This window comes from Tursiops truncatus, chromosome 1, assembly GCF_011762595.2.
Source record: "Tursiops truncatus isolate mTurTru1 chromosome 1, mTurTru1.mat.Y, whole genome shotgun sequence".
Taxonomy (NCBI): Eukaryota; Metazoa; Chordata; class Mammalia; order Artiodactyla; family Delphinidae; genus Tursiops; species Tursiops truncatus.
The window spans coordinates 26629807-26653332 of record NC_047034.1 but is presented as its reverse complement, the minus strand read 5'-3'; the positions used below and the strand labels follow the sequence as shown (position 1 = coordinate 26653332).

At 36.6% G+C, this 23526-nt stretch overlaps 1 protein-coding gene across 1 annotated transcript in view; it reads right to left on the bottom strand.

Moving 5' to 3' along the window:
• ADSS2 (adenylosuccinate synthase 2) overlaps positions 1-23526 on the bottom strand; it is a 40643-nt gene that overhangs the window by 3864 nt on the left and 13253 nt on the right. The window contains exons 2-11 of the mRNA XM_004317228.4: positions 23385-23487; positions 22523-22591; positions 20333-20383; positions 11299-11365; positions 10947-11054; positions 9846-9927; positions 6590-6716; positions 5159-5313; positions 3896-4020; positions 2524-2621 (exon numbers count right to left, since the gene is read on the bottom strand). Of these exons, the coding sequence (XP_004317276.1) occupies positions 2524-2621; positions 3896-4020; positions 5159-5313; positions 6590-6716; positions 9846-9927; positions 10947-11054; positions 11299-11365; positions 20333-20383; positions 22523-22591; positions 23385-23487 (985 nt within the window). The remainder of the gene's footprint in view (positions 1-2523; positions 2622-3895; positions 4021-5158; positions 5314-6589; positions 6717-9845; positions 9928-10946; positions 11055-11298; positions 11366-20332; positions 20384-22522; positions 22592-23384; positions 23488-23526) is intronic.

Genomic DNA, 23526 nt, shown 5'->3' with positions numbered 1-23526 from the left:
GAGAAATGAGCACAATGGAACAACGGAATTGAAGGGCTCTAGGTGAATGCCATTCATGAACTGGAGAAAGACAATGAAAGATTACTGAAAACACCTAGAGAGAATCTCGTCTCCTATAGCAGAGAGCAGGAAAAGCTGAGGATCGGGCTTAGGACTTAGTCACACAGACAGCAGAGCTCCAGAGAAGGCTGAATTCTCAAATCCAGCAAATCTGCTGTGACAAGGCCAGATCCTGTTTGAGAAAAAAGCGGGACCCTGAGACTTTGGATGAGACATCCGGTTGAACCCCTAGGTTCGCCGATGGCCTGCAGAATGGCCTACTACTTTTGTTGAAGACGAAGGCTTCCCTTTGCGTGAGGAGGATGCAGAAGCCTCTGCCTTGCAAGGCAGCTTGTGGCCCTGTCAGGGCCTACCTCTATCTCCCCTCCTGACCAGCAAACAATAGGTACAATGTAAGTTGGCCAAGGATGCACGGGGCCTGCTAAAGGAGGAGACGGACTACATTCTGAAGGATCTGCAGGACTGAGCCAAGATTTACCAGTAGGAGCCAAAGAAGTATGTATGGAACTGGATCCTCAAGGTACTGGATCAAGGGGTCCTGAGAGTGGTGGGATAAAAAGTTCAGTAAGAGAGTATATTGATATGGAAGTTCTCTCCTATGATCCACGATACAAACGTGATGAAAACATACTGCTAGGAATGTTCTCGGACGCTTAGAGAAAGTGATGAACCACACTAAGTCAGAACTGTTTGTGATAGATGATAGAAGAAGGAATCAAAAGACTCAGAGGGGCTTCTCCTTCCAGCCATGATGGAGTACATGATTCTAGACTAACTTTTCCAGCATAAATAACTGTAAAACTGGACAAAATATACGACAACTCTTTCCAGGCAGTGGTCAATAAGCAGCACAAACTGTGGTTTCCGAGAGAAAGAAAACTCGTAAGCAATTCCCGAAACTACTCAACTCTCTGCCTAAGGACAATTTCCTGATCAATGAAAGTCAGGACCCTGGAGTCAGTAGAGAATGGTGGTCCCACTGACCTGAGAAGGCAGATATCAGATTTCAGGGAAGCTGAAGTAGCTAGAATCCTCAAGGTTAAGCGTCAGACAGGAGGGAGCTATACAGACAGAGAGGGTACCTCCCCCAGAAGTCTGTGTGAAAGTCCTGTGGCTAAAGTTCAACCATACATGCAAAGAATGGGACCATGGGAGGCTTACCAGATAGCAGTTGTCACACAGTTGAGTGGGACAAAGATTCTAGAGGTCAAGCAGTGCTGGTAAAAGGGAAGGAACAGGGTACACTGGAGCTCCAGCACTGCCAGATTGGAGAGATCTCTTTATACCTTGTTAACTCTCCTGGCATCCAGCTGAGACAACAGAAAGGCTGTTCATTAAAAGTAAAAACCATACTTTAGATGGAAATCTACTACAGACTCCCCCCTCAACACCCCAACAAAGCCTAAAACCAAGCTCTGCCAAGATCCACAGAGGAGACAATTTGGAGACTGTACCACACTAGTTTAGAGATTTGGGAAACACCTTGGGCTTTCCACATAACTATACTAACAAAGCATAAAACCAAACTATACAAGGTTCAGGATGATCAGCCAGTAATTTAGCTGTCCCCTGAAACAAGAACCAATACTCTTCAGAGTAAGACAACAGAATCCAAGTGTCTACAACATATTACCCACAATTTCCAATATTCAACCCAAAGTCATTAGACTCAGAAACAGTGATCCACAATCAAGGAAAAGAATAGTCAAGAGAAACCAAACTGGAGATGGTCCAGATGTTAGCTAACAAATAATGACTTTAAACATGTTTCTAAGAACTTGCAGCTCTCCTCAATTCCCAAGGACTGGTCACAAAACCTACCAGCTTACCAAGTTCCATTAAGCTAGTCAATATTCCTTCATTTGACGTATTTCTAGTCTTATAGGATGACTAAACAATTTAACAGTTTCTATTTCTGGAAGCTGGAAACATTTATGGAACTTCCTGAGTAAATAAAGAAATCATACAACTAAAGATACGCCTGAAAAAACACATTGCCTCAAGTAGGAAATCTCCCTACATCCGTCCACTTTAGACACAGAATAGAAGTTAGAAAAAAATCATTCCTGTGGCTTGAAGGACATAGTGGGTTAATGTATTAAGAGCCTGCTTACCCTGACAAGCAGGGCTCTTTTCTCCTGTCTCACATTTCTCAAGGAAGGGAGGAATGCCTACAGAGAGGTTAGTTTCAAAATAGGGACGATAAGATTCCGGAGCAGCATAACAGGGGTACCATGTTTCTTCTTTCCTATTTTAAGTTTGAGCACATGCTTGCTGCGACCCAGCACCCAAATGCATAGCAGCTATGAGACAAATGCTAGTAAGTGAATGTACTTGCACTATTCACAAAGCGCATATCAAGTCTGTAGCTATATATCATAAATTATACAGAAGAGCTTTATGAACTGCTCTAATACATACACCTAATAATACTCTTTATACACAGCCTAAAAAGAAGAGTACCTGGGAAATGAGGTATAATTTCACCATCTAACTTGTATGCAACTCCAACTTTGATTTCCGTAAACATGTCCAAAATATCCAATTTGGTAAGTGCCAACCTAATTTTGGAAGAAAAGGTGACGTTAAAATAGCAAATTCTTAAAGGCCCTAACAACCAACTTGATAAGGGAGTAAAGGAAAATTCATACAAAGTTAACAGTTCCAAAGCAATTCTGAAAACTGGTTAGGATTATATTTTAAAGCATGCCACACATAAAACACTACAGGGCAATATACTGATGTAATTTTTCCTCATAATAAAAACAATGACTTAACTGATCTACTAGTGGGTTACTTTTCTAATAATTATAGTAGATTTTCACTCTTTGATAGATCCACATCCTCTTGCTTAGTTTCTCAGGATCAACCAACACATATCCACAGAGGGCTGCCTGGAGTAAAGGATGCATCTTACGGCTGTGGGACACAGCAAAACTGACTCTTCCACATGGATGACAAGATACATGTACCTTTACACATATGCTATCAATCCTCATTTCTTCACTCTCCTTACCATCAATTCCACCCTTCTGGTCAGAAATTGTCAAAGGAGAGTGAGGAAACCACATCAAGGACCTCTTCATGATACATCAAAATCTCCCAACAAACTGACTGAAAAACAGAGTTTTACAGGAAAATCTATAGAAATTAGATAAAACACTAGGTTTGAGATTCTTGCCCACAGATTACTTTTTTATCCTTTATTCTGTTATTTGCTAGAAATTAAGTGTAATTAATACAAACGAATACATTTTTACACTTACTTATGTGTACGTGTTAATAACAACTTTTACGGAACATTTTTAGTGTGCCATGCAGCATGCTATATGCTCTCATCTAGTTTTCAAAATACCCTTTTGAAGTAGATAGTACTATTATCTAGATTTTAAAGATGATGAAAAAGGCACAGAAAGATCAACTTGCCCAAAGTCACACAGCATAACGCATGGATCTGAGATTTGAATCCAGAAGTCAGACGTCTCTCAAGCTCATCCACTAAACCACTGTTATACTGCCTCCCCTCTATGTTACTCCATCTATCTACCTACCTTTCTACCTGCCTGTCTTACTTCCCTCTATACTTATACGCATGTAAGGGTATCACGATTCTTTTCTCCCAACCTTGGATATCCAGGAAAAAAACCTGGGGTCCCTCTCCTTATGTACCCTTCCCCTATATCTTGGTCCACTTCTACCCTGAACTGCAATTTCATTTGGAGTCTAAAGAGTGAAATTTTTCTATTAGTGCACTACCTCTAGTGTGCACTCCACAAAATTTAACCTGCGATCATGAATTGTCATTTATGAAATAAATGTTTCTAAGAATACTCACGCAGTAAATCCATTAATCATATGAGCATATTTGAGCAAAACAAGGTCCAACCAGCCACACCGTCTTTTCCTTCCAGTAGTTACACCAAACTCTCTACCCCTTGTTTGTAATAATTCTCCAATTTCCTAAGGAACAGAAAATAAAACCTTAGGACTAGAATAGCAATGCTCTAAATCTAGTAGAATTATACTTAAGATCATATAACAAGTCAAAGTTTCTTAGAGATAAGCATCTTTCAGAAAATAAGTAAGTTGAAGATACAATTCCATAGAGATGATAGATTTTATGTGAGGGAGGCATTATTTGAGATAGATCCACTTTTGGCTTCACTTTTTACCACTATTTTAAAACCAAGAACATTTTTTATGTTATGTTACATTAAATGCTACATATTAAAAACTAAGTTGTTAGTAAGTATTTATTAAAATAGATAAGTTTGGTCAATTTGTTCTAAGGACTTTAGTTTGATGACTTTCCTGAAAACCATAAGGCAAACTCTCACCTAGTAGTTGCTATCACAATGTCCTTTTAAAGAGAACTGAGGTTGAAAACAATGCTCAAAGTTCTAAGCTACAGCCACTCCCTACAACCTAATTTTCCCATCTATGATCTATCTGTTCCTTAATTTACACCTTTCTGATTAAAGCCATCATTTCATTACCTCACGTATTCTGACATAATTACAATTAATAGGTTGCTCTGTCAGGTTTGAATTCCAGCCTTGTCTATCTGTGTGGCCTTGGGCAAGTTACTTCAGCTCTCCATGCCTCAGTTTCCCCATGTGTAGAATGGGGATGGTAATAGCACCCAGCTCCCAGAGTTGCTGTGAGGACCCAAAGAGCTTCTAAGTTTACAGCAATTAAACAGTGCCTGGCCCGAAGTCACCACCAAGTAAGTGTCGGCTATGATTAGACAATGTCTGCAGATCATTCTCCTCAATCTTGACTCCTAATAAGCTCTTGGTGAAAGATAGTTGTTATTTTTAGCTTCTTTCTCCTCTACCATCTTAATCCCCTTCATAAGCCCACCTGTCACTTAGCCTTGCAATTACAATTACCTTTAAGCACCCACTAATCCCTCCCCTTTTGTTGTCAATCTGCTGCCACTAACAATAAAGGTGTATATAATTTTCTTTAATGTTGCTCTGATTACTCTTGCAAATTAAGTGAAATGCACAGAAGCCAATAATTCATTAAGGGAAAAAAAAGCATGATTTTTTTATTTTAAAACTTCTAAATTAGATTTACTGAGAAATAGGCTCACATTGTCTTGCTCTGTAGGAAAGGCACCAATACCAACTCTAGTTGTATAAGCTTTCACAACTCCATACACTTCTCCAACATTTTGAGGGGGCATACCCAAGCCAGTACAAACACCTCCAACTGTACAGTTCGAAGAGGTTACAAAAGGGTAAGTTCCTAAAAATAGAAACAAATGGTAAAATATACACAAATGATAGACATTATTCTAAAAATTCTGCATTTGAGTATATTCTAGGTATTTGAGAATATAACTGTAACCGCCCTTTCAAAGCCTCGATGTTTTATTCCTGATTCCTTTTGTCTGTAGAGAGATAAAAACATAGGTGGTTAAGCTACAGCTGTAGTGCTTATACTAGAGAGGCTCCTTGAGTACATGCAATTACTCAGCTCTGTCTGGTAGGCACTCACCTAATAGACTGCTAAATAATTTAATGCCAAAACTCTGGTGTTATTCTACTATGCAGACTTATATATATTTTAACACTCTCCTGTTAGTTTAAAGCAAATTTATTTTACTCCCCTGATACAAATATTAAGGTGCACCAGCAACCTGGAGTGACAACAGTACACTAAGAATTTTGTGGTATTCAGCATTTTCTGACCTTTTTATCTGTCTTCAGGGAATAATCCCAGAAATGACAAGAGTAAGCAAAGAGTGGTGTACTTCCCCCCCTCCCCAAACCCTGGCCCCAAGATCCTCTTCATACTTAAACTATTCACTATGCTAATTAGACACTGCTTTCTTTCCAGATTGGATAGGCATATTATGGTATCAAAAATACATATCTACTACACAGAAATACACTTTAATTGGCTTACTTGGAGTCAAAAGCCAATGAAATGCCAGTAAGAGCTGAGAACAATCAGATTTATCCTGAAAGATCATGTTTAGATGAAAAGGCCAACAAATTAGGCCAAGAAAGGCAGCAGTTTGAAGACGATAGCATTAACTTTTTGAAGATGGAGGAAATGCTCTAAATCCACTCAGAATCTCACGTCCAGGGAGTCAATTAAACAGACTTCCATAGATCTTAGAATGTGCATGTTTAATAACAAGGTATATTAGCTTTTGATTTTTTAAAAAAGGCTGAATTAAAGGTCCTTTCAAAGGATTCATCTAATCATTTTACAGTTCCAAGGAAATGAGGTCTGGAATTGAACCATAAACCAAACAACAAAAAAAAATCACAGTTTATAAAAACCCAAACCCACTGACCCAAATAGTGATTTCATTTTTCTAATGAACTGCAGAACTTAACACAAAATATTCCTTTTTTAAAAAAAGGGTTAGCATAAGATGACAAACTTTCATCATTCCTGAATATACAAGCAAAAAGCCTTATTTTAAAATCCTTTAATGCTAACGTTAATTATTTATATCTTAAGCAATTTAGGACTCAGTTAAGCTCCCCATAAGTCATATCTCACTTACCAAAATCAATATCTAGTAGTGCTGCATTCGCACCTTCTACCAAGATTTTCTTTGGTGGTCCATGTAGAGCCTCATATAGGAAATAAACTCCATCTCTCACCATTGGTTTAATCCTTTCCATATAACTCTATATACAAAGACAAAAACCAAGTTCAACGTATGCTAATAAATTTACAATGAAACCAATACGAGTAAAAATTACCTGACTTTGACAGTGAAAATTGACCAATGCAAAGTAGAAAGGGATTGGTGACGGTGCTTACCCTAATGCAACATTTGGATTGGCTTTGTCCCTTTGTTGATCTATCCCCCAAATTCCTATGAGTGATTTTTATATGATACAAAGCTAGTCTTTTTTCTGCTCAAAAATTATTCAATAGCTAAACTCCCTATCACTGCATATAAGGCCATGCTGATTCTCCAGAACCAGAAAAGAGATACTATTTCAAGAAAAGTAGAGATACAATGAAATTCAAAGGTTCTATTTTTTTTTTTTTTTTTTGCGGTACGCGGGCCTCTCCCATTGCGGAGCACAGGTTCCGGACGCGCAGGTCCAGCGGCCATGGCTCACGGGCCCAGCCACTCCGTGGCACGTGGGATCTTCCCGGACCAGGGCACGAACCCGTGTCCCCTGCATCGGCAGGCGGACTCTCAACCACTGTGCCACCAGGGAAGCCCCAAAGGTTCTATTTTAACCTCACTGCAAATAATGATGACAATCTTCCAAATAGCCAAGTACTCATACTTCATAAACCAGCTTTCAGGAAAATAAACAAGAACTGAATATATTACATTATGCTTTTATATTTTGTAGGTATTAGAAAAGCAGAAGTTATAGCCCATATAACCATAAGCTGCATCAAGGTTTTTCTCAAAATGTGGTGAAGGCCACAAGTGACACTGCCAAGCATGTATCAGTAATTGACTACTAATATTCTTTTATTCTTTTCCCATTGTATTCCATTACAGTAAAATACCTTAGCAGTATTACTAGTAGATAATATCAAATACTAACATACACACAAACATGAAAAACTTTCTCAAAACACGTTTAAAGTATTAATAATACTGCTTAATTTTAGGAATTCAATTAAAAATATAATATAAACAAGAGTTTCCCCAAAGCTTATAGTATAACTACAATAAAATCTAGTTTCAACCATGTTTAAATATTTAGCCAGACTAGTATGGAAATTCCAGGATCCACTCACGAACTCACCTGAGTATGGTATACCTATTGATGAAAATATAATTCCCCCCTTGGCTCTAGTCCCCAATCTCATGCTTCTTCCTGTTTTAGTCCTTTTTTTTAATGCCTGAAATGACCGTACCATTCATCACAACCCTTGTTCCTTAAAGTCTTGGTTCAACATATAGTAGTCCCCCCCTTATCCTAGGGGGATAGGTTCCAAGACTCCCAGGGGATGCCTGAAACCACAGACAGTACCAAACTGCATACACTGTGTTTTTTCCTATACATACATACCTATGATAATGTTTAATTTATAAATTAGGCACAGTAAGAGATTAACAACAATACCCAATAATAAAATAGAACAAGTATGACAATATACTGTAATAAAAGTTATATAAATATGGCCTCTCTCTCCCTCAAAATATCTTACTGTACAAATTTAATGTCTTTTTCATCCTAGGCACTTATCATGCATTGTTATACTTTTGCAGTTTGAGGTTCAACAGCAAAACTAGCACAAATTTCTTCTTCCTTCTTCACAATTTCATGGATAGAAGAAGATTCATTCTTACTGTAGACCTTACCAACTCAGCATATGATTTTTTCTCTTTCCTGATTAAGTTGAGAACTTTCACCTTTTCACTTAAAGGAAAAACTGTATGGCTTCTCTTTGGTGTATCCAAATTGCCAGCATCACACTCTTGTGCTTTGGGGCCGTTAGTAAGTAAAATAAGGGTCACTTGAATATAAGCACTGTGATACTATGACAGTCAATCTGATAAGTGAAATGGCTGCTAAGTGACTAATGGGTGGGATGCATTGGACAAAGGGATGACTGACATCTTGGGCAGGATGGAGCAGAACAGCAAGAGATTTCATCACACTACTCAGATATTCTCAAATTTAAAACTTATGAGTTGTTTTGCAGTTGACCATGGGAAACTGAAACCATGAAAAGTGAAACCAAGGATAAGGGGGAAATATTTTTTATCACCTATTAAGAATCTTTTTACCTAATTCTGGTCATTATTATTCACCTACTTTACTTTCATTCAGAACATGTATAAAATATAATTGAAAAGATATACCCATACTTTAGCACGTAAATATTTCCAAGTTGCTAGTAATAAATTTAAAATATTTGTTGCATGACAGAATGAAAACAAAATGGCAGTCTATTCCAAGCAACAATCCATACACTGAAATCCAAATACTTAACATTTATAATGTTCCTTGGAGGTCATTTTTTTTTTAGAAATTCAGTGAGTGGCTAGACCTAAGGCCTGCAACAATTCTAAAATGACATATCAGGTATGTAAATTCCTATTCAGTTCTGGAATTGATGTCATACTTATTTAAGAGCGACAATCAGACACATGAGAAGCAGCTTGAAACTCACCAAAGATTTTGGAAGAATGGAAGGGTGGAGAGGATAGGCAACTTGACTACTGGCTAACTCAGGCACCAACTGTGGGCCTAATCTTTGGCCAGTTACCTTACTTGTCTCTTAAGAGTACAGTGCTAAAGAAATTGACCCTATGGGGTAACAGTCCTAAATGGGCTGGTTAGTTTTAAAAGTTATCATCTCTTACTTGTCCCTTTGTTGATCTATCCCCCAAATTCCTATGAGTGATTTTTATATGATACAAAGCTAGTCTTTTTTTCTGCTCAAAAATTATTCAATAGCTAAACTCCCTATCACTGCATATAAGGCCAGCATAAGACCTATGATTTGCTCCCTACTTGTCTAATTTTATTTTCAGGTACTTTATTCTTGCTCCCTGCTCCCCACCCAATATTTTGTTTAAGCTACATCATGTAAAGTTACTCAAACATGCTACATCCTTTTAGGCTATATGCTTTTAGACTTAAAATTACAAATTCACTTCACCATTTCTTACCTATAATACTTTATACATATCTGTGTGGCACTTATTAACCACATGTTCTTCAACCTTATATTTTCAGTTCCTAATACAAAGACTGAATGAATGAAAGATCTAGATGCCAATTTGGCAAACGAGTTTTAAAAAGGACATTATAAATGTCAGAAAGCATTACCTTGAGTTTTTGTAATTCACCTTCAATGTCTATTTCCAGCGTGGGGTATATAGATTTGTACTGGTTAGCCAAAACTTTGAACCTGAAAATTACAGATAAATCAAGACCTCAGCTCTGTTTAAAAATATTCTGAATAATTTCATTTGATTCAAATGGTTTCTGGAGATAAGTGGTCTTAGTAACAATCCCCAAACTGAAGTTACACTCTGAGAAATAGAATCTAATAAAGAAGATCAGTCATATGAATAAATGATACACTCAAAATATTTTTTACTGATAGGGATATCAACAATATAATTAAGGTGAGGGGTGGGAGGAGGAGGGAATGACTGAAATCTGTAACCACAAGACTTAAATCGAATTAACTATATTGTACTGCATGAAAGACAAAAGGGGACGGTCTAAAATGACGCTTTTAAGAGAGACAGAGGCAGGCATTAGCAATTTGTCTCCAATATTCTTAGTGGAGGTGTCCCAACAGTGCAGACAGACAAACTGCTGACTGAAAATGGATACAGCGAGTGATCTCTGATGCCATCTGTTATTAGATGTAACCAACTAACGCCTCATCACTGAGTCACCATACAGTTTTCGGATGATTATCAGGTTTCCCACGGAGATTTTTTCTACAGAGATTAAGTGTCAATGGGGCATTTCTATTTTTCAAGGTGAGCTTGATACGCAATAGTTCACCAGTACCTGAGAGCCTAATTATTTCCCGGTGGGAGGACACAACAGAGTCTTTGGACCTGAAAATCCGAGGACCCTAAGCTGTGGTGACCCCACCACAGCACTGCCACATCCCCCTGGAAGCATCTCTATTTCTCATTAAAACATTCCAAACTCCAATCCTTAAATATAATTTTGGCTTTGTCTTTTTGTGGTACTGATATGATATCAACATCATGTTGTTTTCGTGAAGTTAATTTCAAATTAAGGACCAATTCAAATGTAATAAAAAAACTTTAGTATTTCAAATGAAACAAAAAAGCCAACTACCACTACTCAACTAGAATACTGATTTTTATCAATTTGCATATTGGGTTTTAAAAATCCTAAAAATCCATTTGCTCTTTCCATTTTGAAATACAAGGTAGTTACCTCTCAGAGAAGCCATCAAAGTCAGAAACAAGATCACACATCCTGAGTCCACTCCGAGCAGCTTTGGAAGAATAAACTGGGCCAATGCCCTTTTTTGTGGTACCCAAACTTTAAAATAAATCAAAACAAGCTCTGAGTTAGAAAAGAAAGATGCAGTTCTTATGGTCAGATCAACACAAAGAATGAAATTTTTATGCTATTTCCTTTAAGTTTATTTTCACAGTCTTATTTTCTCTGAAATCTAAAAAGGATATCCTAATAGTTATTTTTCTTAAACTTCTGGCCTAGAATTTAAACAAAAAAGACTAGATATGCTTAAACTGCACATACACACACACACACAAAAACATACTTTTTTCCTGCTTGTTCTTGTCTTTGTTGTTCCTGGATACCATCAGCCGCTTGATGAAAATCAAATACTGAGGGGGAAAAACAAAATCAGTTGTTGTTGAGACAAAATACAGGAAAGCAACATATACTGCATTTTAAATTACTGAAGTTATAAATTCCTTAAGCCTAATTTCTTTATGACAAATTGAATGGATACATTTTAAAAAGCAACAATAATGGTGGGAGTGAAGATTATAATGCTAACTGGTATATTAATATGAAAGTATGCCTGATCATTCATTCCCATATATTGCAATCTATTCTATTTTTAGAAATGAGTCCTTAAGAGAGTGATTCTGGAGTACCCTACCCTACAATTCTATAAAGCTCAGTTTACTAAGATATCCTCTTGAAGTTCTGGACTCCAGAAATCTAGGGATTATGTTATCTCCCTCTTCCTCACTGGTCCCAAGCTTCCATCACCTCTCACTAAAGCTGTAGCCTCCTAATGAGTGTACCTATTTCCACTCTTGGACACCTCTAATTCCTACCTTTTAATGCAGCCACAGTCATCTTTCCAACACACAGATATATCACCACTGTTGTCTTTAAAACTCAGTATCTTTCTAATGCTTAAAAGGAAAAGACAAAACTATTTTACATGTGCTCCTTGAATAGTCTGCCCTTTCATCTTACACTATGCTCTGCCCCCTTTCTGCCCTCCCATACCATCATATAGGCATTCTTTTAAGTCCTTGGCTCCAAGGCATATGCTTTTCCTGTCTGAATATGCCTCTATGCCTTCTCTCTCTTCTCTCTCCCTCTTCTTCTCCCCTTCCCTCTCTGTACTGTTTTCCCCGAGACTACACGAATTTACATTCCCACCAACAGTGCACAAGGGTTTCCTTTTCTCCACATCCTCACCAACACTTGTTATCTCGTCTTTTTTTTTTTTTTTTGCGGTACGCGGGCCTCTCACTGTTGTGGCCTCTCCCGTTGCGGAGCACAGGCTTTGGATGTGCAGGCTCAGCGTCCATGGCTCACGGGCCCAGCAGCTCCGCGGCATGTGGGATCTTCCCGGACCGGAGCACGAACCCGTGTTCCCTGCATCGGCAGGTGGACTCTCAACCACTGCGCCACCAGGGAAGCCCATATCTCTTGTCTTTTTGATGACATTCTGACAGGTGTGATTACCTCATTGTGATTTTGATTTGTACTTTCCTAACGATTAGTGATGTTGAGCACCTCTTCATGTACCTGTTGGTGATCTCTAATGTCTTCCGTGGAAAAATGTATGTTCAGTTCCTGTCCTTTTTTAAATTGTTTTTTTTTTCTCTTGTGTTGTATGAGTTCTTTATAATATTTTAGATATTAACCCCTTATCAGATATATGATTTGCAACTATTTCGCCATTCTGTAGCTTGCCTTTTCATATTGTTGATGGTTTCCCTTGCTGTACAAAAGTTTTTTAGTTTGATGTAATCCCATTTGATTATTTTTGCTTTTGTTGCCTTTGCTTTCAGTGTTAAGTAAAAAAAATCATTACGAAGACCAGTGTTATGGAGTTTACCATCTATGTTTTCTTCTAGGAGTTTTATGGTTTCAGGTCTTAGGTTCAAGCCTTTTTTTTTTTTTTTTTTTTGCGGTACGCGGGCCTCTCACCGTTGCGGCCTCTCCCGTTGCAGAGCACAGGCTCCGGACGCGCAGGCCCAGCGGCCATGGCTCACGGGCCCAGCCGCTCCGCGGCATGCGGGATCCTCCCGGACCGGGGCACTAACCCGTGTCCCCTGCATCGGCAGGCAGACTCTCAACCACTGCGCCACCAGGGAAGCCCAGGTTCAAGTCTTTAATATCATTTTGAGTTAGTTTTCGTGTATAGCCTAAGATAGCGGTCCAGTTTCATTCTTTTGCATGTAGCACTCTAATTCTCCCAACACCATTTATTGAAAAGACTGTCCCTTCCCCATTGTATATTCTTGGCTCCTTTGTTGTAATTAATTGAATACATATGTGTGGGTTTATTTTGGAGCCCCTTATTCCATTCCATTGATCTGTGTGTGTGTTTTTATGCCAAAGCCATACTGTTTTTTAAATGACTATAGCTTTGTAATATAATTTGAAATCAGGAAGCATAATGCCTACAGCTTTATTCTTTCTCAAGATTGCTTTGGCTATTTTGGGTCTTCTGTGGTTCCACAAAAACTTCACAATTGTTTGTTCTATTTCTGTGGAAAATGCCATTGGAATTGCACTGAATTCCAATGTAACTGAACACACTGAATTCCAAATGCACTGAATCTGTACAGTGCTTTGGGTGGTACGAACATTTTAACAACATTAATTCTTCCAATCCATAAGCATGGAATATCTTTCCATTTATTGGTTTCTTCTTCAATATCTTTCATCACTGTCTTATAGTTTTCAGTGTACAGGTCTTTCACCTCCTTGGTTAAGAGTACCCTTTTCAGGTACTAGAAGGCTCTGTATAATAAGGTACATGCTGATTAAAGGAGTAAAATATGTGTATACCATTTGTGCCGCACCTTCTATATTACGTGGTATGTTAAAATGTTTACTTTTTCTATGACATGGATTCTAAACCTTGGCCAATAGATCGCTATTATATACAATAACGATTAGTTCATCACGATGTTCCTATTTTGGTGCCCAGACTAGCCTTTCTCATCTACGTTTGAGAGGCCAGAATAGTTCTTAAGAGCTGTTTCACTAAACTCAGACTTTGCAAATCAGTTAGGACAAGATTGAGACCTTGGAGTACGCCACTTCTTTTGAATAAAAAAGTATTTGCATTTCAGCATGTTTTATTTTTTATGTTCAAAGAAGTTACAGAGGCAACTGGCAAATCACAAATAGTTGTTGGAAAGCAGGTGAGCCAAGCACCTTGCCGTAGAGCTAATGTTTTCTTAGGTTTTTCTAGGTTCCAGGAAGCTAAGAGTACCATCAGAATCATCACTTTCATGAAGCTTCATCATGGCGTGGAGCCTTAATACCACCACAACTACTGTTTTTGAAAGAACAGTCTTTGTCTAAAGTTGCTCGAATATCTCTTCCATTCTCTACAGCCTAGATACTGAAAACACAAAATGCCACCTTGGGGATTCAGTCTAATTTTTTTAATTAAAGATAATTGTGTACCTTCAGTAATTAAGTTTTATTAACACCATCTTATTATTTTTTAATTATCAGAGTTAAGTTTTATTAACACTATTTTTATACTGTATTAAAGTGTCCAGTGTGAGCCTCAGGACATGTAATATCCACTTTGCTTGCTTCTCACACCTTCTCAGGTCTTTTTTTTTTTAAGTTTTTTTTTTTCTTTTAATATGACCACTTTAAGTCACAATACAGTATTGTAATCTATAACCTCAAGATTGTACAGCATATCTCTAGACCTTATTCATCTTGCATCTCCTTCAGGTTTTTACTCAAATGTCATCTTCTCAGTGAAACCTCCCTGGCCACTTTATCTAAAATTATAGTTCCCCACCCACCTCCTCCAAATGCCTGACACTATCGGTCTCCTTTCTCTGATTTACTTTTTCTCCTCAGAACGTATCACTATATACCATGGTACATTACATACCTGTGCTCCCTATTATAGCTCCATTAAGGGACTTTTATCTTTTCTACTGCTGAATCCTCAGTGCCCAACACCACACCTGACATAGAGTAGACTTCCAATAGCTGTTGAATCAAAGGACAGACACCCAGCAAACCTTGGATTTCAAATGCTTAAAAAAATTTTAAACTCTCAGTCATTTCTCAGGTCTCTTTTCCTCAATAAACATCTCTTATATTAAAATTTTGTTATGAGATTCAATGGGAAGGGGCACAATTATGATGCAACATAGTTCTTTGCATACTTGCTTAAGTATGCTAATGTAAAGAATTGGCCAACAACTTAGTCACTTTTAAATTTCTTTAAAGGAAAATTGATTGTTTAAAACAAAAATATTAGCAATGTATTGTGGAGTTTATAACAGTGTAGACATGAAATGTATGACAATAATAACACAAAGGACTTTACAAGGAAATGCAAGCATTTTGTTGTAAGGACCTTAGGTTAAATGTTACATTATTTTAAGGTAGATCATGAGAAATTTAAAGATGCAGACTATAAACCCTAGAGCAACTTCCAAAATTCATAAAACAAGAGGTATAGCTCATAAGCTAATAGTGGAGATAATATTTAAAATATCAAATCCCAAAGAAATCAGGAAAGAAGAAAAAAAACAAATAGAAAACAATGGGCAGATATAAATTCAACCATACTGCTAATTAGCTGTACTAGAAGTAAATGGTCAAAACATTCCAATTAAAAGGCACATTCGGGCTTCCCTGGTGGCGCAGTGGTTGAGAGCTCGCCTGCCGATGCAGGGGACGCGGGTTCGCGCCCCGGTCCGGGAGGATCCCACATGCCGCGGAGCGGCTGGGCCCGTGAGCCATGGCCGCTGAGCCTGTGCGTCCGGAGCCTGTGCTCCGCAACGGGAGAGGCCACAACAGTGAGAGGCCCGCGTACCAAAAAAAAAAAAAAAAAAAAAAAAAAAAGGCACATTGTCACAATGAATAAGTAGCAAGGCCCAAATACATCTTGTCGACAATAAATGAGCCATAAATATAAAGATATAAATACATTAAAGATTATTAGAGGATGGAAAAAGATACACTAATCTTAAGAAAGCTCTAGTGGCTATATTAATATCAAAGTAGACTTCAGAATAAGAAATATCACCATAAATAAAGAGGACATTTCATAATGACGAAAGAGCTAATTCATCAAAAACATAATTTTAAATATACATGCACCTAACAGCTTCAAAGCACACAAAGCAAAAACTTACAGAGTTGAAAAGAAATTAATAGACAAATCCACAATTATTGTTGGAGGTTTTTAACATGCCTCTCTCTCAGTAGCTGACAGAGCAAGTAAATAGAAAATCACTTAGGATACAGAAGATCTGAACGATGCTATCTTCCAATTTGATTTAACTGACATTTAAAGAACACTACTCAACAAGAACAGAGCACATATTCTAAATGCATGTAGAACCTTAATCAAAACAGGCCACATAATGGGTCATAAAACAAATCTCAACAAATTTTAAAAGGCTAAGATTGTACAGAGTATATCCTGTCTACAACAAAATTAAATTAGAAATAAATAATAGAGAGAAATCAGGAAAATCTTCCAATATTTAGAAACATAAACATCATATTTAACTCATGGATTAAATGGAAATCACAAAAAAATTACAAAGTATTTTCAACTGAATGGAAATAAACATACAAAATGTCAGTGTTTGGAAATGCAATTAAAATAGTGTTAGAGAGACATGTATAACTTTAAATGCTTATATTAAAAAAAGTCTAAAATAAATACTCTAATAAGCTTCTAAAGAGGCTAAAAAAAGAAAAAAAGAGAGCAAATTAAACCCAAAGAAAGTAGAAAGAATGGACTAATAAAGAGCTGAAACCAATGAAATAGAAAATAAACATAATCAAATGCTTATTCTTTGGGGAAAAAACTCAAAATCAATAAAATGGAGAAAGCTCTAGTTAGACTGATCAAGAGAAAATGAGAGAAGATACAAATTACCAATACCAGGAATAAAAGAAAGGACATCACTGCAAACTCTACAGAAATTAAAAGGATAATATACAAACACTAAAAACCTTATGCCAATAATTTGACAAGTTGTATGAAATGAATACAGTCCTTGAAAAAACATAAATTACCAAAACTGACACAAAAAGAAACAGAAAAACCTGAATCTCTCCGTATCTGTTAAAGAAGTGGAATTTATAACTAAAAACATCCCCTCAGAGATTCTAGCCAACATTTAAAAGGAAATAATACCAACCCTACATGTACTCTTTCAGAAAAATGAAGGCACTAAAAAACTAAAAAACTACAGGACAGTATGCCTCCAGATGAAAAAGTAGTACATCTTGGCCAAGTGGGGTAGGGCACCTAAGTTAGGTGCTGGGCATATTTATGAATAAAACAGCTAAAACCCTTTCCCACATGGGCACAGCCTTGTGTGAGACATTGTTACCGATGGGGGGACTAATGCCTGGAAGACAAATAACTTGCCAGAGGACACAAACACAACATTTGGATCCAGATCCCTAAAATTCTAAAACCTGTAATTGTATTATACTATACTCCGTATCACCCATCATACTTTGTACTGACAATCTCAGGATTTTATGAGAAATTTTTAAAATCCTTGGAAAGAATTAATATTTTTAAGCATCTATGTACCAGACTAGGTTTTGTGCTCAGTACTGAAATGAGAGTTCTAATGCCATAATTACCATGGCACTTAGAGAACTGTCCTTTCAGTCCTATGGTAAGAGAGTCCCTGAAGCAAAAACGTGAAGTGGTTACATAGCAATGATTCTCAGCAATTTTCTAGTTAGTTTGATTTGATTTTTTGATAACATTATTTACTTCTTTTCACCATTTCAGAATTGACTGTACTAAAAAATACATGTTTCTTATAGACATTTTAATAACACATGTTTTAAAGAATACATATATTATTATACATATTACTACTAATATCTAAATTTTAGTCAGAGCTATCCTCTCTGGGCTCAGTTCTCCTCTAACTACTTCTCCTCTAAGAAATACTTTCCTTTAAGAATATCAATTTATGGAAAAGGAAAAACCATTATTAAATAAATATAATACATTTTAAAATTTAAAAATTCACATTTGTTATCATTTAAACCACATTACTTTCCTATTATTCTGGTCCTTTGACCCCTTTGTATTAGTATTTTCTTTGGTTTTTGTACTGTAAAGGAATTAAGTAACTTGCTTAACCACTGTGCTACGTTCAAGAATGCAAACTGTCAAGTGACAGACCCAAAGCATTTATAATGAAAAAAGGTGGAGAATCCAGGCAGGAACACAGGTATCTCTCTTAACACCATGTTCTTTTCAACAGATTGATATCCATCAGCATATATTTACATCTACACATGGCCGAACTACTTACCTGATTATGTGCATTAATGTTATAAGCTACTCAAAGAGTACATACTAGGTATTATCCTATTTTGCAATCCTAAATTGTGGTATTCTGATATTGAATTTCACATAGCAGATGACAGAGGACCATTACAAAGTTCTGAAGATAAGTAGCAGCTTTCATCATTTATTCACAAGACAGAGGCAATGAATACCAAAAGGCCATACATAAAAACTAGAAAGTTAAAGATGACTCATGTTAACAAAATAAAATATATATAAGGTTAATGATTAGTGAGTGTAAGCAGATAAAAAACACTACAAAAGAGGGCTTCCCTGGTGGCGCAGTTGTTGAGAGTCCACACCTGCGGATGCAGGGAACACGGGTTCGTGCCCCGGTCCAGGAAGATCCCACATGCCGCAGAGCGGCTGGGCCTGTGAGCCATGGCCACTGGGCCTGCGCATCCGGAGCCTGTGCTCCGCAACGGGAGAGGCCAAAAAAACACTACAAAAGTAATGCACAAAAATATAATTTTCATTATATACCTAAGAGACTGTCAGTAAGAAAAATAACACAATATTGTTTCCTATATTACAGCCCTATAGTGATGATATGTAAAAGTTTAAAAGTACTAAGGTAATAACCAAAAAATATTTTAAACTATATAGGTGACAGGCTGAGTATGATTCTCTTTTTTAATCAGAAGCTTAAAATGGCCAACAAACATGACAGATTTATAACCTCCTTCCTCATAAAAGCAAAATGAAACCTTTTTGTCCTCATCCAAATTACATGTTATTATTTGGGACTGCAAAGCTTCCTACTTTCTTTTTTTGTCTAGTTATGCATCTACGCTATTACTCTGGAAACATAAATTGCAGTTTTGCTAAAAAATAAAAAACTATGAGCTCTTCAAAGAAAAGGTTCAGTTTAAACACAAGTATAATTGATAGTTAATATTTTCATAGTTTAAACAGGTGAAATACAAATGACTCACAGCCTACTTTGTTTTATGGAAAATACGTAAGTATGTATTCTTTACATGTTATCTAGTCACACTAACAACTAGCAAAGTCTTCAGTATGGGAATACCAATCTACTCATGGACAACATATACGATAATATGAACTAATATAAAAGTGTTTTGCAGTGGTAATCACAAATTGTTCTTTTCAGATTTTATAGATTAAGAAGCCTATGGCAAACTATGAAATGAAAAGGGAGTTTTCACATAAAAGCTGTATGTCAATCCAGTACAGTTTACTTCAAATAAGTTATTTTATTGATTTCCTATGCATAGTATTCAAATCTGTGATTGTTATTTGGAGGTACTTAAGAAAATTTTGATGGGGTTGCCTCTTAAATGGAGGTCAATGCTAAAACTAGAGCAGCTACTGCCTCAGGAGACATACATATTTAAAGACAATTTAAGAGTTCTAATCAATCCCAGAAGTTCTTACATGGTTTATAGTTCTTTCTCTTTCCTGGCTATTGCCTCTTAATCATGTCACTGGTAATTAAAAATGCTATCACTTCAGAGATAGGATAATAACAGGGAAACAAACTTCAAATACACTGGTGGTGGTTGAAATTAATTTCAGAATCTAGTTTGTTGTAACCAATGGAGGAGAAGGTTAGTCTGAATAAAATCTGCATCATTTAAAAAGCAGTATTATTACATTTTAGGTACAATGAATCACTCTAAAGACTTACCCGATGGGAGACCTACTTTTACATGAGTATTAATATGTGCAAATAAAAGCCCTTTGTATTTTAATGTGGCTTATTTTTTAATAGAAGTAGCGATGTCTCATGAAATACTGCTTAAATTATTCATCTGATTAGCTAATTCTTCAGAAATAGGTAAATTTTAACCTAGCCCTTATTAAAAACAAAAGAAAAAAATGAATAAGATTCCATGTATCTGAACCCAATTATTACAATTCATCCTACTTAGTGTTCAGTAAAATTAAAGACAAATTGGCTACTAAATGCTTTCATGTGATGTTTCTGATAAAAAGACAGTTATAAATAAATGTATTACGTCCCCCTTACCAATATGAGCTCGGTCAGATATGATAAGCCTTTTTTCCCAGCCTTCCAGACCTAGAGGGAAGGGAAAAAAAGATACATTTAATTGTACATTTTGTATAATTTTTAGACTTAATTTCCTTAGAAATACACTGTTTAAAAGTCTTTTTCACCTAAGTAGTCATTTTAGCATCTTTTCTTCTGCATAGGAAATATGTTTAATAAGAATTTTCTCACCTGTCATTCATTATACAAAGTCATTCACAAATTCCTTCTAAATGTTTTGCTCTAAAAAGCTCCAAATTCAAGCCAGCCATAGCCACATAAAATACTTTCAGGAATCCAAAACAGAAATGGTAGGAAGTATCATTTTGTTGGGGTGGGGGTGGGGGGGGGTTGGGGAGGGTGTGGAGAGGTGGGGGGGTGGGATGTGAGGAAGTGTGGGTGAAGTTCAAAGCAAGGGGAGAATTTTGAGAAAAGGGAGTTAATTTGGGGTATGGCACCCTTTCCCAAAAGACAATTATAAAAAGTGTGATTAGGGCTTCCCTGGTGGTGCAGTGGTTGAGAGTCTGCCTGCCGATGCAGGGGACACGGGTTCGTGCCCCGGTCTGGGAAGATCCCACATGCCGCGGAGCGGCTACGCCCTTGAGCCATGGACGCTGAGCCTGCGCATCCGGAGCCTGTGCTCCGCAACGGGAGAGGCCACAACAGTGAGAGGCCCGCGTACCAAAAAAAAAAAAAAAAAAAAAAAAGTGTGATTAAACAAAATAATAAAATGTTCTAATTCCTCCAAAGTACTGTCAATTACTGCGCTTATCACACTGAATTATAAGAAGATACATGTGTCTCCTCATTTAAGTGTGAATGCCTGAGAGTAGGGGCCATGAATTTTCATAGTATGGGGTCTGTCATCCAATAAATGTTCAAGAAAAATGATTGTTGAATGAATAAATAAATGAATCTAAATATTCTTCTTTAAAGAGAGTAACTTAGTAGGCTATATGCATTCTAAGGATAAGCCACTGAGCCCTATTTTCAAAATTAGCATTTGAATATTAAAAATTAGTTGTTAATTTTGATAATATCCAAAGATTTGTTTTACAAATATTCCTTACAGATTAAAGAAGTTATTAAGCCTCCCGCTCTATAGCTGTTTTTGACATGTAACACGTATTCTAAAGTTTGCTTAGGGAATATTATAACAAAATATTACAAAGAAACTCAATAAAGTAGATTCAGCTGGGTTAGATAGGCCAGAAGGAAAAAGAGTAGGGCAAAATTGTAAAGGGGATGAAGGACAGCAGAGAGCAGCAAGGGAACCTCAAGGTGACCAATTAAAAAGGCAGACACAACACACAGGTAAAAGTGCAGGGAAGACAACAGAGATAATAGCAAGACAGGATTCTGCGAAGTCAGATTTAGTTGTTAGGAACACTTGAGGATGGACTGCTACTTTTAAACGTGAAAAATAAACTTTAACGATGTAATAGAATTTAATTCTTTAAATATGAGCTAAGGGAGAACTACACTAATGCTTTTCCTCAATTGTGTATCATTTGCATTGCCACATTCCCCTCAAACCCTAGCAACGTAGCCTAACTGAATGTAAACAGACTTCCAAAAATCCAGAAGAGATTAGAAAAGGCAGGAAATCAAGTCTTTTTTTTAAAGATGGAAGTGGATACATTGCATAGAAGAAGCATTTCCCTCCTTTGGAGGCAGGGACCTAAAAAACCTCTTTTGTCCCTAGGTTATAGTAACAAAGGGAGTTCCAGATCCTCTAGGAAATGAGACTAAAAGTGCACAAAATGGGCTACAGTGGCTCTCTGACTGCCTTAAGCTAATTTTTGGCTTGTGTAGAAGTGGATGCTAACGAGCACAAATGACAAAATGAACTCGTGAATTTCCTAGAGTTTTGCCACCAGCATATAGTAATTCTAGCTACCTAGAGTTTGCAGATGACCAATGTGTAAAAAATCAGGACTTACACAATGACCTTGTTATGTTTGTCTTTTGTTTAGAACACTGATGATAATGAATAAAATTTAATAACTGACATTAAAAATTTTGTCCTACAATAATCTGCAATGTTAAAGTAGAAGACAAAAATGTTAAGTTTTTCTGGAATGAGAGCCCAATAATACTTCATTAAAAAAACAACAACAACAGCAAAAAAAACTGGCTGCCAGACAAAGCAGACTCATTCTTTCATACCTTTTCCTTTTTGAACATTTTTTTCTGCTTCCTCAAACAACCCAGGTAGATGAATTACCACACCATTTCCTAAAAAACAAAAACCACAAATAAGCAAATCCCAAACTTAAACATCTATATCTATAATATAGCCATACATCTTCAATAACCCTTTATCTAGAATAGTAGAAGAGTGAGGCACTTTGATTAGGAGGACATTCTAATTTATCAGGGAGTTACCACAGAAATGGTTCCAAGTTTTAAACGGTAGTATAATGTAAATACATAATAGAACATAATACACAGAATACAAAACACTAAAACTACACTCAATATAACTTGAAATTTCTTTGAAACAAAGTGAAACTATTATTTTGAAAGAAACTAGTTATACAGTTGTAGGCAAACTGAACCAGATCACAGTCTTTCAAATTGGGGACTCAAACCTATTAGTGGCCATAAAATCAATTTATTGGGTTGTGATGAGCATTTTTAAAAATAAAAGACTAGAAGAGAAAATATCAGATTGCATCTTATAAGCGTTCAGAACCAGTCAATGAAACACAGACCTCTTGTATTTCTCACTATGCTTCACAGTGTTTGGAAAATTCATTTGATGATCTAACACTTTGTTATACAATTAAGATTGCCAATGATCAGAAATAAATGCAAAGTAATCATTCCAAAAAAGTTATTAGTGCTAAATGATCTAAAAGAGTTGTAAAACAGCCAAAGTTAGGTATATTCCAGAAGGTACCACTGTCAAGATTAATAAGCAATAAATGAATCATTTGATTAGAGATTAAATAAGGTTAGATTATGAAAAATAAACACTATTATCAATTGGGGGAAAAAAGTCCCTAAATTCAGTTTATATACTTACCAATGAATGCCGTAACATTAGGATTAATTATTCCACTAGGTAAAAGATGAAAATCATACTCCACAGAATCTACAACAACTGTATGGCCAGCATTATTTCCTCCCTGAAATACAAGATTGGGAAAAATGAACCTGACAATAAA